We start from the raw sequence: 19044 nt of genomic DNA on the forward strand, positions 1-19044 counted from the left end.
CACGTGATCGTTCCGCCAAATGACGGAGCGATCACTTGGAAACAAACCGGCGTCACGTCATGATGCCGGTTCCTCCCTACCGATGGGTACAGTGCGGGGGGAGAGGGGGAGAGATTGCAGCAGCGCTGTGAGCTGGATGTTTAGTGCCCACAGCGCTGCTCAGTGTCAATCTGCAATACTCTGCAACACTGTGCAATACTCTGCCAATACTCTGCAATACTCTGCAAAACTCTGCCAATACTCTACCAATACTCTACCAATACTCGCCAATACTCGCCAATACTCACCAATACTCTGCCAATACTTGCCAATACTTGCCAAAACAAAGATGTATTTTTTTTTTATCGAATTTTCAGTCTTTTTGGATTTATAGCTCAAAAAAATAAAAAACCCAGCGGTGATTAAATAACACCAAAAGAAAGCTCTGTTTGTGTGAAAAAAAGGACAAAAATTTCATATGGGTACAGTGTTGCATAACTGAGTAATTGTCATTCAAAGTGTGAGAGAATCGAAAGCTGAAAATTGGTCTGGTTAGGAAGGGGGTTTAAGTGCCCAGTGGTCGAGTGGTTAATCAGGTATTCTTTATTGAAATTTTTTTACACACAAACAAAGCACCATGTTTCACAAAATCAAAACTAAATAAGAGTCAAGAGAAACAAACAAGTTAAAAAACAAAGGTTATACATCCAGTGTGTAAGAGAGGACATTGTGCTATCTAGAGTAGTACAAAGTGTTAAAGGGGTTGTAAAGGTAAAAATTTTTTCACCTTAATGCATTCTATGCATTAAGGTGAAAAAACTTCTGACAATACCGCCACCCCCAGCCCCCCCGTTTTACTTACCTGACGCCTCGAAAGTCAGCTTCTCGTTCCCGACAGCTATTCCTCCGCTCACCCTGGCCGCTGATTGGCTACAGTGGATGGATTGGAAGCAGCGCAGCCATTGGCTCGCGCTGCTGTCAATCACATCCAATGATGCGGCGCGCTGGGGGGCGGGGCCGAGTGATACAGTGAGCGGCTATAGCCGCCGGCTGTATCACGGGAGCGCGCCCGCAAGCACTAACCACCATGCGAGGGAGCTCGCATTAAGGTGGTTAATGCTTGCGGGGAGGAGCTGAAACAGCCGCCGAGGGACCCCAGAAGACCAGGTTCGGGGCTACTCTCTGCAGAAGGAGCTGCACAGTGAAGGTAAGTATAACATGTTTGTTATTTAAAAAAAAAAAAAAAATTTACCTTTACAACCCCTTTAAAGCAGATAAACACATCAAAGCGAGATAGATTCTGAGACCCACCACTAAGGAACTGATGCACACTTGGGGCGCTGAATATCAATATATAGGCACCAGTACTAATAAAAGTTCCACATATCTAATAGTACAGGCAGAACGACTTCCTATTACTTTAAATCGACATCTACAAGTGGGGAGGTGTGGGTTGATTCATGGTGAACATGTCTTATGATACTTGAACATGTCTTAGGACAACCCCTATTTTTCTAGGTCAGTTCTTCCCTATGTAGCTTAAAATGAACTGCACCCCACCACTGAGAGACGGTAGGGGGCGTGGGCGATGGCCATTTCTGAAGTATTCATTTATGGGCTAAAAACAAAGCCCTAGTCTAGTGCAAACTGACCTCCGCAGGAAGTGTGTCCTTCCGAATAATACCCAATATAGCTAACTTTGGTTCTAACTGTATCCACGTAGTGCAAATACTGTTAAGTATATTGAAATTGGATGACCAGTAATGGTAAAGTTTGGGGCATCACCACAGCCTATGAATAGGGGTACCTGTGGCATTAGTATATCTAGGACAGTTAGAAGAGGACCACTATAAAACAGAAGGGAATTGCATGTAATACATCACAAATGCAAAAAATAAGAGGTTTATTCCTTATTTAAGGATACTAAGAGGGACCATGGAAATGGAATATCAAAAACAGAAGACCCTCATCCTAAGGTAATCCTGAGGATAATGCAGCTTTTTAAATTGAGAAATTCAATGTATTTTTCACTTTTTAGGGCTGGTAAATGTAGTTCAGCATAGGTTACATATGTGTATTTGTGGTTAGGATCATCGTCCCCCGATGCTGATGTGATGGATAGAGCGATCTCAATTGAAATACACGCTCGGTTGATTTAGCATTTAACATGAATAGATAGGATAAAATAGGTATAATAATAATAATAATCATCAGCCTGTGTTTCCTACTTTCCCTCTGCTGCTTTAGACTCTTCATTAAGGTGATAAAATAAACAGTACTAAACAGTATTTTTATTTTCTTAAAATAAATCATACATATCCACCGATTAATGGCCATGTAATCTATGTAAACGTCCATGTGAGCTCCCAAACCTATCTACATCCCTAAATGCACTGGGACCATGGAGAATGACAGGAAGTTGGATCACAGAAGCAAAAAAAAAAGGAGGATTTGGAAGAGGCAGAGAGCAATAGAAGTTACTTTTTTACTTTTTGGAGTTGAGAATACATATCCGAATAGATTTTTTTTTTTTTTTTAAACAGAATTTGTTGTCACTTTAAGTACTTCCTCAGTGCTAATTGCTGAGATTTCTTCTTTTGACCCTTATGTGACTGCTCGGTCCTGCATTGACATAGGGGTCTGTGGAAAGAACTGCGCCTTGTGGTGGAGGACACAGGCATCTGTGGAAATGTGCAATGCTGAAGAGTATGGAAGAAGCTGCAGAGCTTGCACAAAGGGAAAGTAGGGAACATGGGCTGCCAGAGTACAATGCCTTGAAAAAAGTATTCATACACCTTGAAATTTTCCACATTTTGTCATGTTACAACCAAAAACGTAAATGTATTTTATTTGGATTTTATGTGATAGACCAACACAAAGTGACACATAATTGTGTAGTGGAAGGCAAATGATAGATGGGTTTCAAAATGTTTTACAAATAAATATCTGAAAATTGTTGCGTGTATTTGTATTCAGCCCTCTTTATTCTGATACCCCTAACTAAAATCTAGTGGAACAAATTGCCTTCAGAAGTCACCTAATTAGTAAATAGAGTCCACCTGTGTGTAATTTAATCTCAGTGTAAATACAGCTGTTCTGTGAAGCCTTCAGAGGTTTGAACATTGGTGAACAAACAGCATCATGAAGGTCAAGGAACACACCAGACAGGTCAGAAGTTTAAAGCAGGGTTCGGTTATAAAAAAAAATATCCCAAGCTTTGAACATCTCACAGAGCAGTGTTCAATCCATCATCTGAAAATGGAAAGAGTATGGCACAACTGCAAACCTACCAAGATATGGCTGTCCACCTAAACTGACAGGCTGGGCAAGGAGAGCACTCCACAAATCTGCCCTCGATGGAAGAGTGGCAAGAAGAAAGCCATAGTTGAAAGAAAGCCATAAAAAGTCTCGTTTGCAGTTTGCGAGATGCCATGTGTGGGACACAGCAAATGTGTGGAAGAAGATGCTCTGGTCAGATGAGACCAGAATTTTACCTTTTCACCTTCCAGGACGGCAACACATGAGAGATGATAAGCTCATCCCTACAGGAAACACAATCAGTTCACAGCTGTTAAAAGGCCCCACCTTCCCCCTTGTCCCTCAGTATTGATTGTATTTCTCCTAAAGCGAAACATTTATTATTTTCTTTGACCAGAAGACTAAAAAGTTGGATGGTACCCCTGTGAGCCAGGTTCAGGAATGCCGGTGAGGGCTGCACTACCCTGCCGCTTCAAGGTTCTCACAGGTTGCCCCAGGGTGTGGTGCAGGCAGTCTGGGTATTTCTAAGGTTCCCCCACTGTTGCACACCACTCAGCAGCTCGGTTCTCCTCCTATCCTCACCTGTGTGCAGCGGGCGCCATTTTGCCAGAGTCCAGAGGAAGTAAGACACGAGGGTGAGGACACTTGTGCGCTCCAAGCCTCACTCTGAAATTGGGACTCCCGGTCAGGGCAGGAAGGGGGCAGGGCATGCCCTGCACAACCCAGGAAGGGGAAATAAAGCATTGAGTAGACGCCGGACCCGCGTGGCTGTGGAGACTGAAGGTTCCCTGTCTTCTGCCTGGACCCAGTGAGCTGCAAGGAGAGAAAAGTCTGCTGTAAAAAATTCCTAGAGGTCCCTAAATTGGATGCCACCCGCTCCTAGGTGACAAAAAGGTCTGACCTCTCATTTGAGGATACAGGGAGGGAACATCCAAGATGCTATGGATTGCAAATTGGAATCCTTTTTGAAAAAGGCATGGGAGGCCACTTCCTCCACTATGGCCCCAGCATTAGTAGCTAACTACGTTGCCAGGAATGCAGACTTCTGGATAGGGAGGCTTAATAAGCACCTCTCACAGGGTAATGAGTCTCAAGAAGTTCTGGATTCCCTCGCAGTAATAAGAAAGGCTGTCGCCTTCCTAGCAGATGCACCTGTGGATGCAGTAAAAGTGTCAGCCAAGACAGGTGACCTTATTAACTCGGCCAGGAGGGCCATTTGCATTAAAGCCTGGGAAGGGGACCGCACTTCAAAGGCTAAACTTTGTGGTCTCCCCTTCGAAGGGTCCTTACTGTTTGGGCCGGGCCTTGATAATGTTTTGTCCAAGTCCTCCGAGAAAGGCAAGAGATTTCCTGTCAAATCTAAAAGGGAAAGGTACAGAAACTTTTTTTCTAGGCCCCTCGGGACAAAATCCGTAAAAAGCTAAGAAACAACCCAGCAGGAAGGGGAGGTACTGCAGAGGTAGGCAAAAAGGCAATTTGCTCTTTCCTTTTCCAGCCCAAAACACCAAAGATTCCAAGTGATGCCAGAATCAAGGTGGGGAGCCGACTGTCTCAATTCATTCCCCAGTGGGAGGAAATTTCAGACAGTCCATACATTATTCAGCTGATCAAGGAAGGCTACCGCCTAGAATTCTCAGCAAAGCCCCCGCTTATGATTACGGTAACACATCCTCCCAAGGATGCATTTAAAAAGAAAGCCCTACTAGAAGGGATTCGGGAACTGGTGGAACAGCAGGTAGTAGTACCAGTACCAAAAAGCCAGCTATACCAAGGCTTTTACTCCCATATTTTTGTGGTACCCAAACCATCAGGGAAGTACCGCCTTATCATAAACCTCAGGAACTTAAACAAATTCCTAGAATACTAGAGGTTTTCCATGGAGAGTATTTACTCAGTGGGAAAAACCTGCTAAAAGACGTCTTTATGACTACTCTGGATGTCAGGGATGCCTGTTTGCATGTCCCAATCCAGGCATTTCTGAGATTTGTGGTGGTAACCCAGAAAGGGACTCTGCAATTCAGGGTCCTTCCATTCGGGCTAGCAGCCAGTCCAAGGCTCTTCACGAAGATCCTAACTGAAGCAGTGGCCTATCTGCATCTCCAGGGAACAGCTGCTCAGGTAGAGGCAGATACCCAAAGGGCAGTTTTAGTCCTGCAGAAGTTGGGCTGGCTGGTGAGTGTGAAAAAATCATCCCTGGAACCGGCTCTGTTCCAAAACTACCTAGGCTATCGGGTAGATTCACGGGCCCAAAAGCTCTTCCTCCCAGGGAAGATGGTGGAGAGTCGCAGCTGTCTGAAGTCTGATAGGCGCACCTGTGTGTTCCAGGAGAGATATTCTCAGGGTCCTGGGACTCATGTTGGCTAGCATCCCAGCAGTCGCTTGGGCGCAACTGCATTCCAGAGACCTTCAATTTTTCCACCTTTCCTCTTGGGACAAAAGGAATGAATCCCTAGAGGAAAGTTTTTAGTTATAACCCCTCAGGTAAGATCTTCCCTGGAGTGGTGGTCAGTCCCAGACAATCTGGAAAAAGGCAGACTGTGGGGTCAGTGGGATCCACTGAAGCTCACCATGGACGCAAGTGCCTGGGGTTGGGGAGCTCACTTAGAAAAAGCCAAGGCACAGGGCACCTGGGACAAGGGAGTAGCCAGATCCTCTTCCAATCTCAGGGAGCTCAGAGCAGTGGGCGAAGCCTTAAAGGCCTTCGAAGGCAGAGTCTTATGCAAAGAAATCCAGATTTGCTCACAGTCTTATGCAAAGAAATCCAGATTTGCTCACAGTCTTATGCAAAGAAATCCAGATTTGCTCAGACAACGCCACGGCTGTAGCCTACCTAAACCACCAGGGGGGAACCAGATCCAAAGCCCTTTTGGACCTAGCAAAAGAGATTTTGAGCTGGGCTGAGCACAGGGTACTCACTGTCAGCAGTCCACATAGGGGTCAGGCAGTCAGGAACCAGACTTCCTCAGCCACCAAACTGTCAGACAGGGATACTGGGAACTGAACCCCAAGGTATTCCAGGTATTTGTCCAAACATTTGGCTGCCCAGAAATATAACTCCTTTTTTTTTTTTCCATAAAAGTTTTTATTGTGAACAAAGTGTTGATACACAGTTTTTACAAACAAAAGGTGGTTAGACAACATGAACATTTTTGATATGACTTTACTCGCTGAAACATAGCGAGTCAGATATGTTTATCAGAAAACTAAACAAGAAAAAAAACCAAAAAAAAAACCACCCAAACTCAAGGCCCTCCCCGTCATCTGAGATCTATAACTTTATAAAGCAGGAAAGCCACTTTGATCATAGCTCCTGGGGTAAGGGGCTATTTATAGAAGTGGCAGTAGGCATTTAGGTATATATCTGTTCGTTTATTCCTGAGCAAGTATGGAGGTGTTGGGTTTTTAAAGTGGGGTGTATCTGTGTGTGTGTGTGTGTATCTGTGGGGGGGGGGGGGCAGTCTCATCAGTCTTTTTAGTGTGGGGAGTAATTGGAAAAGTCAAACACATGAGCTGGAGTAGTCATAGGGATACATAAGTGGTTATCATCGTCCAGGCGGGTAGGGTAGGGGCGTAGGAAGGGGGAAGATATCAAGGGGAGGGGGACTCGGGTGAAGAACAAGAAAACAGGGGGAAGGAAAGGGAGGCCCTGAGGTATCCCCTCCCCGGTCTCCACCGAGCGTTAAGGGTATGAAGGGTTTCGTGAGAAGATCCCTGTCTGAAGGGGTTTTCCCCTTGGGATCTGCATTAGGGTGAGAGTGGAAAAGTCTGCGGGTCATATTGACTAAGTATGTTTCTAGGAAGAGTTACTTGGGGTGTCTCGGTCAGCTGTTAGAGGGTTCGGGACGGTTTAACCCCATGATGGAGGTATATCTCTCTGTGGTACAGAAGTGGGTGCAACAGGCCCATGTCCGGGAGTATTTCGATGGTAAGTCTCGTGCAATGTGGATTAGTTCCTCCATTTCAGCCACCCTACCCACACGGGTAAGCCATTCAGATATAGTTGGGGTAAGGGGAGATCCCCAGTGGGCTGAAATGCATAGTTTAGCTGCATTGATCAGATGTACCCCCAGAGATTTCCTGTATGAGTGGACTGAAATGGAACAGTGGTGGAGAATAAGCCTAGCTGGAGTATAATCCAGAGGGTATGTGGTCACTTGAGAGGTGATGTCATGTACCTGTGTCCAGAAAGTCTGGAGAAGTGGGCAGGACCACCAGATGTGTAAGAATGTACCTGCTTCATTTGAGCATCTCCAACATTTGTTTGATGTGTCTGGATTAAATTTATTTAGTAATTCAGGTGTACGGTACCATTGGGATAGGGTTTTGTAGTTATTCTCTTGTGTCGTGACATTGAGTGAGCCTTTGTGCGCTATTATGAAAATGCGTTCCCAGTTCTCTTCTGTTAAGTCTATTTGTAGCTCCCTTTCCCAAGCCAGGCATGCTTTGCTGTCTTTAAGGGAAGTCGAGGCATAAAGCATAGAGTAGATGTTCGCAATCATATGTTGCTGCGGTGTAGTTTGAAAGCATAGGTTTTCAAATGGGGTTAGATCTCGGGATAGAGATGGGTTTCGGTTCATTGTTTTAAGAAAATGGCGAATCTGGAAGTAACTCCATAGAGGGAGGGGGTCGCTATCTATTTGTTGGGAGTGAAGTACGGTCTAGAAATTTACCATCCTGAAAGAAGTGTTGGGCTAATATGTCTTTGTGTGGCCAAATATCTGTGAGGAAGTGGTTGGACATCCCTGGAGTGAAGGCCGGGTTAAGTCGAATAGGTGTAAGGGGCCCCGGGTTAGAGGAGAGTTGGGGTTTCTTACATACCTCTCTGAAGCTACTCAGGGTGGCTTCTATAAGGGGATGCTCTTTTAGGGTTCTAGGAATATGGCAAGGGAGAATCCAGGGGGTGTTTCTGATGGCCAGGTGGGAAAAAGTCTTCTAGTCTCACCCAATCTTTAACCCCCTCGTGTACTGTCCAGTCTACGATTCTTCCCAGATGGCAAGCTTGGGAGTAGTTTCGAAGGTCTGGGAGACCAATACCCCCTTTGGTTTTGGGTTTCGAGAGTTGGGCAAAACGTATCCGTGGGCGCTTAGGTTTCCATAGAAACTTCAGAGAATGCTGTTTGATTGTCTGAAAGAATGCTGCGGGGAGCTTGATGGGGATTGTTTGTAGCAGGTATAGGATACGGGGGGGATATTCATCTTCAGGATGGCCGCACGACCGAACCATGAGAAATGGGGTTTATCCCATCTGCGCAGGTCATCTGAGATTGTGCGAATCAATGGGATGAAGTTTTTTGCATAAAGGTCCGGTAAGTGTGTGGTCAATTGGATTCCTAAGTACGTGATGGCGTCCTGTTTCCATACAAAGGGGAAATTGTTTTGGCATTGGGTGACTAGGTCTTTCGAGAGGGATATATTGAGAGCATGGGATTTTGAGAAGTTGATCTTTAGGTTACATATTTGCCGGAATAAGTCAAAATCTCTAAGCAGGTTTGGAATCGAGGTTAGTGGGTCACTTAAGAATAACAGGGTGTCGTCGGCGAAAGCCGCTAACTTGTAAGTGTGTCCTGCTATGGGTATGCCCTTAATGTTCTCGTTCGATTGTAGGCAACGTAGTAGGGGTTCTAGGGTTAGAATGAAAAGGATAGGGGATAATGGGCATCCTTGTCTTGATCCATTCCGGATAGAGAAGGCGTCTGACAGGTGGCTGTTGACCCTGACTTTTGCTGTTGGTGTGGTGTATAAAGACATAATCGAGTTGAACATTCGATTCTGTAGTCCTAAGTGGCGCAAGACAGCCCCCAGGTAGTCCCAAGCCAGCCTGTCAAACGCTCTCTCAGCATCCAGTGATAGAAAGAAGCCTCCTTGTTTTTGGGTGGTTAGCCAATGGTGTAAGTTGATTGCCTTAATGGTGTTGTCCCTGGCTTCTCTGCCAGGGACAAATCCTACTTGGTCTTTCCTTATTATTGAGGGTAGGAGGGGAAGGAGACGGTTTGCTAAAATTTTGGCAAATAATTTAATGTCTACATTGAGTAGGGAAATTGGTCTGTAACTGGCGACTGACGTGGCGTCCTTCCCCTCCTTCGGTATGACCGTAATATGCGCTTCTAGTAATCTATGGAACGGTAGTGTTGTTGAGGTAAGGGAGTTAAATGCCTTAAGGAATGGGGCTGAAAGTATATCTACGAATGTCTTGAAATAGGGTGCCGAAAAGCCGTCTGGGCCTGGACTTTTGCCCGTTTTTAGTTGTTTAATCGCTCTCTTGAGTTCATCCTTGGATATGGGGTTGTCTAGTTCGCGGGCATCTTCCTGGGGTATGGGCTTGGGGCTGTACTTTTTAAGGAAGTCTGTGATAAGGGCTTTTCTAGGATTTTGGCCTACAGGCGCTTCAGGTTGGTGGGGTAGATTGTTTAGTTCTCTGTAAAAGCGTTCGAATTGAGACGCTATGTCCACTGAAGAACTTGAGTTGCCTAAGGGATCTTTTATGGTGTGGACGTTGGTGTTAGCTCTCTTAGTTTGGATAGCTCTGGCTAATAATCTCCCGCACTTGTTTCCCTGTTCATAAAGAGTTTTTGATTTAACGTAAATTTGCGTCGGGTTTTGCGGTCGAACTTTTAGGAGTAGCTTCCTAGTTTGTGTAAGTTCCAGGTATGTGTCTTGTGTTTGTGACTGCTTGTGAACTAGTTCTAGTCTCCTTATTTTGTTGGTTAGTTCTAGCAGTGTTCTGTTGTGCTTTTTTCCGTCTAACCTTAAGTGTTAAAAATTCCCCTCAGATGACACACTTGTGTGCCTCCCAAAGGGTGAGAGGTGCTGTCTCGGGGTTGTCATTCTCCAGGAAGTAGTTACCTAGGCTGGTGCGGATGTGGTTGATATCACTTTCTGAAGTGAGGAGTGAGGAATCTAGTCGCCAGATCTTCGTGACCAAATTCCTTTCTGGGAATGTTAGGGAGAGGGTTATCGGGTGGTGATCTGAAAGAAGTAGGGATTCAATGGTAGCAGATTTTAGGAAGGGAAGATCTTTTTGGGAGAGAAAGAGGTAATCTAACCTAGAATACCTATTATGGGGTGCAGAGAAGAAGGAATAATCTTTCTCATTCGGGTGTAAGGTACGCCATGTATCGTGTAGAAGGAGTTCTTGCATTTGTATCTTGATTTTGTCTTAGTGCTCTGTAAGGCAGGGTAGTGGACCCCGAGGAGGAGTCTAGGAGGGGTTGTAGTGTCACATTAAAATCGCCCCCAAGGATTGTACTCCCTGATTGGAAGCCTGCGAGGATGGTTGTGATAGAGCGGAAGAAACTGACCTGGGCATTGTTGGGGCTGTATATATTTGCTAGAGTGACCGTCCGATTATGAATAACGCCCTTTAAAAATAGATAGCGGCCCTCTGGGTCTACGGGGGAGTCTGTCAGTTGCCATGGAACATTTTTAGATAACAAAATCGATACTCGCTTCGTTTTGGCTAGTGAGTTGGTGGCATGGAAGGATGTTGGGTACATACAGCTTGCAAGGTTAGGGATGTTGTTCGTGCGGAAGTGAGTTCCTTGCAGAAACACCACGTCTGCCTTTAATTTACTCATCATGTTGAGGATTTGACTTTGCTTCTCAGGGATGTTTAGCCCTTTAACATTTTGAGAAACCACTTCAAGTGTGGAGTGTTGCAGACTAGAGTTTAGGGAAGCCATGGTATTTGGGTGTTATCGAGTTGATGGATTAGGCAGAAGGTGGAACTGCCTTTTACATATGTGGCTGATGTGGGTAGGTGGAATCTGTGGGATATTGTGCGCCCTTGTTGAGTCCTCAGTCGTTACGGTGAGGGATGCTACAGTGGAGACCAGGGGAGGCGAGACCCAGGTAGAGAAAAGGGGGGAGAGGGTAGGAAAAGGGGGAAGGGATTGGGAGAAAGAGGGAAGGAGGTTAGTCGTGTGGGGATTGTTAGCGAGGAATAGGGTGTTCTTGCCGGAGGTATAAGTAGTCCAGCTACCTTACACTGTTGGAGGTTGTGACGCCCGGTATGGGTCAACGAAGATAGTCACTATCCCGTTGTGTGGAGGAGTGGAAAGTGTCCGGAGGTAGGTTTATAGGATGTCTAGTCCATGGGAGGTCATCAATGGTCTACTTAAATTGTGGAGAGGGAGCCTGCTTTCATGGCAGAGGAGAGAGAGGTTAGGCAGAGGTAGTGAGGGATCTCAGATCAATGTCGTGGTATCATAAACAGTCAACATTATAGACAATAGAAACAGCAAACTTTAGGCTATGTACAGAGAGGATGTTGCGCTGTGCTGGTAAACTTGGAGAGGTCACCATCCTGAGAGCAAACAGTTTGGAACAGGAAGAGTTGCATAACTGTGCCATATACAAACATATCTTAATAAGTCGGACTTATTGCAATATATAAACTCGTATTTGGCCATGAGGATTTGTGAGGGCATTAGGAGCGTGAGGGGGAACATTTTCATAAAGGCTAGCTAGCTAAGTCTGTGAACTGGTCAAGATTTGAACAGTTCGGAGGGATAAGACAAAACCTCACCTCAGGTGGTTGTGTTTTCTAATAGTGGCCTTTAGTCGCGTAAAGTAATAATCATCAGTGCGTTAGGTACATAGTGGCATCTTAAGAATAAACAGTGGTTAGGACATAACTCAGCGGTGTTAGCCCTAGGGTTATTAGCTCAATGGTACATATCCACCATTAGGAGGTTCGTCCCACATGGAGGTCTCTAATGTGGGTACAACGTGTGATAGTGTGTTGTTCAAGGAGAGAGATATTTTCCATGTGGGACGGGCCCCCCCCTTCACAGACATATGCAGCAGGTAAAAAAAAAAAAATGGGGGGGCTGTAAGTACCTGAATAAATAAAGAAAAGGAAATACAAATAAGGATAAGAGAAAACAACATATGCAAATAGGAACAGAGTGGAATACCATTGGTTAAGAACCTTGCTTATACTTGTATCAAGCACTCGTTCCGTCATAATGGTACAACTCCTTTGGTCTGAAGAGGGTACCTGGGCGTGTGGGGGGGGGGTTGGGAATGGAGGGGGAGGGGGGTGAGAGGGGGGGGAGGAGAGAAAGGGGTCCCATGGGGTGTTGATAACATCAGAGGAGAGTTAAATTTGGATGGTAGAGATCTGTTCCATGCTGTCATTCGCAGTCTGAATGCCGGCTAACGGTTGGATAAGGACATTGCTGGATCGTATGGTAGCCAGTTATTTGTTCAGTTAATGTTCCATTGGTGTTGGATTCAGCTTGATCTCGCGTATTAGGGGCACGGTACTTTGGATTCTGTGGGGGTCTGTGGAAGAGGGTCATTTCTCCTGAGGGGATATTTTGTTGTTGAGCTTATATGGAGGGAGATTGCATAAGATCCTCAGTTAGTTCTACAATTGTAGAGAGGCAACAATGTCCATCCGTACATGGGGGGGGTAGGTCCGAGTCATGTGCTAAATAGGCCGTTTCAGTTCAGGTTTGAGGCGACGGTCAGCTTATTATCCTGTCCTGGATAGATGGGGCAGGGGATTGGGATGGGGAGCCACCTGGAAAAGACGGCAGCTCTGAGTATGAGTTATGCCATCATCGTGGGTCTGAAGGGAAATCATTGAGACTTGCCTGGCCCGCCTGTGGGCAGGGGATGCTGTTGGGCTTTGTCGATCTCTATCCCGCTGATCCCTTTGAGGAAGTGGTCTTGGGAAGGATGACCTGCGCCTTCTGATGTGGAAATCATCTCTTACCGTTATAGCTTCCACAGAGCTGGTTCTCTGGAGATGGGGGGTACGGAAGGCTCTGTACCAGTCCAGGAGCTCGATGAGTGGTATTTGTAGTGTGTTGCAGAACCCCCTGAGATCTTCCGGGACTTTCAGATTGGCAGTGCGTCCAGCATTTGATGCAGATAGGCAGAAGGGGAATTTCCAGCGGTATTGGATCCCTTTATGGCGTAGCAGATCGAGCAGCGTGCGCAGGTCCCTTCTGTTTTGTAGCGTTATGGGGGACAAATCTTGGAAAATCTTGATTTCTGCTCCCTGATACAGCAAACTGCGGTAATCCCTAGCTCTTCTCAGGATGTCCTCCTTTAATCTGAAATTTACTAGGCAGCATACCACATCCCTGGGAGGATCTGTGTCCCTGCCTCTGGGTTTGAGAGCTCTGTGTAGACGCTCACATTCGATGGGGGTCTCAGGGGGTCTACCTAGCAAATCCTTGAAGGTCTGGATTGTGGCTTGCATTAGGTGGTTCTGTTCTATGGATTCGGGAACACCCCTTACCCGTAGGTTATGGCGGCATCCACGATTATCCAAATCTTCCATGTGCCTATGTAAGTCTCTGAGACGGCTGTTGGTTGTATGCCTGCGATGAGTGCTGTAGCTGTTGTAAGGTGGTGTCATGGCGGGTTGTGGTTACTTCTAGGTCGTCAATCCGCATATGCATCGATTGAATATCTCTCCTGAGTCAATGCAGCTGCAAAAGATTCTTTTATATCTTCTACTACTGATCTGAGATCGCTCATGTTTAGTGGGCGAGCGGCAGAGGGGCTCTCCGTGCATTGAAAGCTTCTCCTGGCAGGGCTGAGGCTGGAGGAGCGTGCTCCGGAGTAGGCCGGAGTTGAAGCCGGGGCCTCGCATGGTCGAGCTCGGAATATTTACGGTATGTTATGTCCGGAAAGCGAATACGCGCCTCTCAGTGATCGGGATTGGGAACAGGACTTCGATGCTTTGTCCTTCAGTTTCCCCATGTCTGCGGTAACGAAGGGCTCCGATAGTCCGTTAGCAGGACCTCCATGGGACAGAGCGGGGAAGTCAGGCAGCCATTCCTTGTCGGCACCAAGCCACGCCCCCTTATATACCTCTTTGCCAGTTTCAAGAACAGGAGGGTAAAGAATTTCTTCTCCCTCTCTCAGGAAAGAGAGTCGGAGGGCCTGGATGCCCTAGCCCAGGAAAGGAAGTTCCAGTTGGCTTACGCCTTCCCTCCTCTGGCACTGATTCCTCAAGTCATTCAAAGACTCAGCTGGTCCTCGAGCTGCTTCCTCCTGGTTGCTCCATGGTGGCCAAGGAGGGTGTGGTTTGCAACCTTGAAAGCCCTGTCAGTAGTGCCTCCCTGGAGGCTTCCAGACCTACTCTCTCAGGGTCCAGTGTTGCACCCCAGACTGGAGTTTTTCCATCTAACAGCCTGGTTAGTGAGCGCCAGATCCTCCAAGGTAAAGGCTGCTCAGACAGAGTGATAAACACTCTCCTCTTGAGCAGGAAACCTGTAACCAGAAAGATATACTTTTTAAAGTATGGAAAACCTTTTGTATTTGGTGTAAGCAAGAACAGGTTGTTTCCACCTCGATCCCCATAATCCTATAATTTTTTATGGATGGGGTAGAGAAGGGTGTGGGAGTCAACACTCTTTGGGTACAAGTGGCCGTGCTTTCTGTTTTCCTTGATGCTAGGTTATCAAAGGAACCCTTAGTTAAAAGGTTTTTGGTGGCCAGAGAGGTTCCCGCTTTGGGACCTAACCAGGGTTCTAGAGGCATTATCTAGACACCCCTTTGAACCCATAGAAGAGGTTCCTCCTAAGTTCTTAAGTTTAAAATGAGCCTTCCTGCTGGCAATTACCACAGCTAGAAGGGTAGGAAACCTACAGGGTCTTCCCATTAAAGAACCTTTTTTGCTGATCCTGCTGGACAGGATCAGCCTCAGACCGGATCCTTTATATCTGGCCATGGTGTCATCGGTCTTCCATAGGACGCAGGTAATAAACCTACCATCCTTTTGTAACAACCTTAAAAATGAGGGGGGGGGGGAGAAATTCCATTGCTTAGATGTAAGGAGATGCCTCCTCCCTTATCTAGAAAGGGTTAAGGATTTTAGGAGATCCAATCACCTCCCTAATCCTCTTCTCTGGACCAAGGAAGGGACTTCAGGCCTCAAAACCCTCAGTCTCTAGGTGGATAAGGCAAGCCATTTCTGTAGCGTACGAAAGCTCAGGTATCCCTGCACCAGCAAAGTTGAAAGCACACTCAGCTAGAGCCCTGTCAACCTTTTGGGCCAAAAAAGCAGGAGCCTCCTGGGAACAAATTCGTAATGCATCCACCTGATCCAGCCAAGACACATTCCTGAAGCACTACCGAGTGGAGGTCTTATCGCAGCAAGACCTAGCCTTCGGACGAAAGGTGCTACAGGCAGTGGTCCCACCCAAAGGTAGGCCTGCAGATTACTTGATAATCCTCTCATGTGTTGCCGTCCTGGAAGGTGAGGTGAGAATACTGACGGTTACTTACAGATAATGTGGTTTCTATGAACCTTCCAGGACGGCAGGCCTACTTCCCGCCCTGTTATGGGTGGAGGAAAGAGTGTATACAACAGGTAATAAGTGCCTAAGTGTCTAAAAACCCCTCGTGAATCGGTTGGAGAATTACTTTACAACAACTGAGGGACAAGGGGGAAGGTGGGGCCTTTTAACAGCTGTGAGCTGATTGTGTTTCCTGTAGGAAGGAGCCTATCATCTCTCATGTGTTGCCATCCCTGGAAGGTTCATAGAAACACTGTTATCGGTAAGTAACCGTTGGTCTTTTGGCCTATCAGTAAAATGCTATGTTGGTGGAAAACTAACACTGCACATCATCCTGAGCACACCATCCCCACCGTGAAACATGGTGGTGGCAGCATCATGTTTTGGGGATGCTTTTCTTCAGCAGGGAAGCTGGCCAGAGTTGATAGGAGGATGGAGCCAAATACAGGGCAATCTTAGAAGAAAACCTGTTATAGTCTGCAAAAGACTTGAGAATGGGGTGAAGGTTCACCTTCCAGCAGGACAACGACCCTAAACATACAGCCAGAGCTACAATGGAATGGTTTAGCTCAAAGCACATTCATGTGTTAGAATGCCTCAGTCAAAGTCAAGACCTAAATCCAATTGAGAATCTGTGGCAAGACTTGAAAATTGCTGTTAACAGACCCTCTCCATCCAATCTGACAGAGCTTGAGCTATATTGCAAAGAAGAATGGGCAAAAAGTTCACTCTCTAGATGTGCAATGTTGGTAGAGACATCCCCAAAAAAGACTTGCAGTGAAAGGTGGTTCTACAAAGTGTTGACTCGGGGGCTGAATACAAATGCACACCACACTTTTCAGATATTTATTTGTAAAATAACTTTGAAAACCATTTATCATTTTCCTTCAACTTCACAAGTGCCACTTTGTGTTGGTCTATCACATAAAAATCCCGATAAAATCCATTTCCGTGTTTGTTGTAACATGACAAAATGTGAACATTTTCAAGGGGTATGAATATTTTTTCAAGGCACTGCATAATGCCCATTTTTTTGCAGGGACCTGCTATTGGAATTGTATTATAAGGAAATAATATAATTTATTATAAGCTATACATATATTCATTTGAAGAATCCTTTGGGATGATTCTCGCATCCTGAGACATGCCTTTATTAACCAGTAGGAAGATGAGATCAAGCTTAGCTTTTAGAAGAAGCTAAAATTTGCCCATAGTTTCAGTAACCTGTATCTCTGTATCTGCCTATTAACAGTTTTCCCTAAAAATACCCTTTGCTTATGTGTTTTTTCATTGTGTGCTCAGGCTACGGTTTACTTTATTATAGTGATTCTGAGAATGAATGAGATTTCTCTTATTGTGCTCAGGCTACGGTTTACTTTATTATAGTGATTCTGAGAATGAATGAGATTTCTCTTATTGTACCATGGGCAATGTTTGTGTTCATAATGTTTTTTTTTTATTTTTATTGCTAGGAAGTGCCATTGCCAACCGCACAGCCCACATCTACCATCGTTCGACCTCCATCTCTTCAGGTTCCAAATGTGCTGCTTACAAATTCAGAGTCAAGTGTTATTATTCAACCAGCGGTACCTTCCCCAACATCCAGCTCCGTAATTACCCAAGCGCCACCTTCTAACCGGCCCATAGTGTAAGTAATCTGCAACAGCACGTTGTCTTAATTGTTAGTAAAGGGAATTTGAATGTAAATGTGCCTTTCAAAAAGGCAGAGAAACAGCCTGAGGGGGCTACCACAGAAGAGAATCCTGGTATAAGAGGATTCCCCAGAAGCATAATGAACCTATCTGCCAGAGGAAGGGTTAAAACTTCTGTTTTACTGCAGTCAGCAATTACCAACTCATGTTTCGAGGGCACAACAGTCCACTTTGTAACAGCATACCTTGGAAAAGTGGACCTGTGTGCCTAAGAAACAAGCATCAATGGTTGCTGTTTGCAGTAAAAAGAGCTATATCTTACAGAGAGTTCTGTCCTTTTTTCACTGGTAACTGTTGAGGAAATTCTGTATCTCTTCCTGTCCTGACACCTATCTCCTGAGCAGGAAGTGAATCTCCCCAGCTGTCTGTGTCCCCATTGGGGGCAATTTCCAATACTTCCTGTTCTGACACCTGATTTTTCCTTTACTTCCTGTTCTTGTCGTATTGACGAGAAGTGAGGAGAAAACTTCCACATGGGGACGCAGACAACATTAAAAAGTTGGGATTGGTTCTTTCATTCAAATTTCAAATGCTGCACTTGGGAAGATAAACTGGGTGAACATTCCAATTTTAGTAGTACTGTTTTGTGTCATTAGACTGTTTTAAGAATAATCATGGTTTTGAACAAAATCTATCCTAATCATTTATGTAAGGCAATTAAAAACCCCAGTGCTGCTGGACTTCGGCTTGTTCAAGCTCCAGTTTGAGTTAACACTAAACTCTTAACTTATACACTGGCTTCACCTCTTGTATGGGCTACTTGCCTTTTCAAATGCCTTTGGGATAGGGCCAAAATATACAGTCCCCTCCAAAAAACAAAAGGGGCCAGAAATACTCTTGCACTGATGACTACTGATCTGGGCAAATGTACCTTGTCATTGCCCCAGCCTGCTGTGTTCTGAAATGTCATGAATGCCCCTGGTCCCGGTCATAGAGCAGAGCTTGGCGCATGTGTCCAGTATGACTGCCATTCCGTGGCTAGGCCTAGCACAAGTGACTTTTCAGAGGACCACCAGCAATGCCAGCATTATCCAGATCCAGGGATAGTCTCTTTCAGCTGAATATGGTAATGAACTTTCACTGAATTACCTTTCATTGCTACAGTGAATTTTTCTTGTATATGAGAAAAAAACAGGCTATGCAACCCAAAACTTTACTGTATGTGCAGCTGTATCAGTTGGGCATAAATTAGGTGTTACACGGAATTTTACGCCTGAGTACATTTTTGAGATGTCACAGAATCCAAACATTATACATTCTGATAATTGGTGGTTTGCTACAAAGCCCTGCCTCTCAATATGTTTTAGCCGGAAGGAGGTCCAACTTCTTCACTAAAAGACGCTCCCCTTGTTAAGGGGGATCTGCTTTGAATATATCGCATTTTGACTTGTTTACCTGAAAGTAATTCTTAAGGTGACTCACATTTGTAGGTACTTGCTGCTTAGTTTATTCATGGCGGTATTTTATACACAGCTTTTTAAGTTCTCCTTCTAGTGGCTGTCTGTATCCTTGCTGAAGATCTGGTGAGTTAAGAGAATATTAGCCAATCCATGCAGACTTATAGTGGGAGATTTACTACAACTGGTGCACACAGAATTTGCTGCAGCTGTGCATAGTAACCAATCAGCTTCTAGGCTTTATTGTCAAAGCTTAAGGCTCGGTTCACACTGGGACGACTTGGGATCCGACTTGTCGCCCCTCAAGTCGCCCCAAGTCGCCCCAGAAAGAGATTCACATGAGAGTGAATGGGAGCGTCTTAAATGACACTACTGAAGTCGCTCCGACTTCAGAGCGTACTCCCTGTACTACTTGGATCCGACTTGGTAGGCGACCTG

At 45.5% G+C, this 19044-nt stretch overlaps 1 protein-coding gene across 4 annotated transcripts in view; it reads left to right on the plus strand.

Moving 5' to 3' along the window:
• The window catches only part of ATF2 (activating transcription factor 2), a 198095-nt gene that overhangs the window by 44219 nt on the left and 134832 nt on the right, over positions 1 to 19044 (plus strand). For 3 of the 4 annotated variants that reach the window (XM_073633852.1, XM_073633853.1, XM_073633854.1), the window contains exons 7-8: positions 1899 to 1955; positions 16970 to 17145. In XM_073633852.1, the coding sequence (XP_073489953.1) occupies positions 1899 to 1955; positions 16970 to 17145 (233 nt within the window). The remainder of the gene's footprint in view (positions 1 to 1898; positions 1956 to 16969; positions 17146 to 19044) is intronic. The other variant, XM_073633856.1, reaches the window with a different exon arrangement.

This window comes from Aquarana catesbeiana, linkage group LG06, assembly GCF_042186555.1.
Source record: "Aquarana catesbeiana isolate 2022-GZ linkage group LG06, ASM4218655v1, whole genome shotgun sequence".
Taxonomy (NCBI): Eukaryota; Metazoa; Chordata; class Amphibia; order Anura; family Ranidae; genus Aquarana; species Aquarana catesbeiana.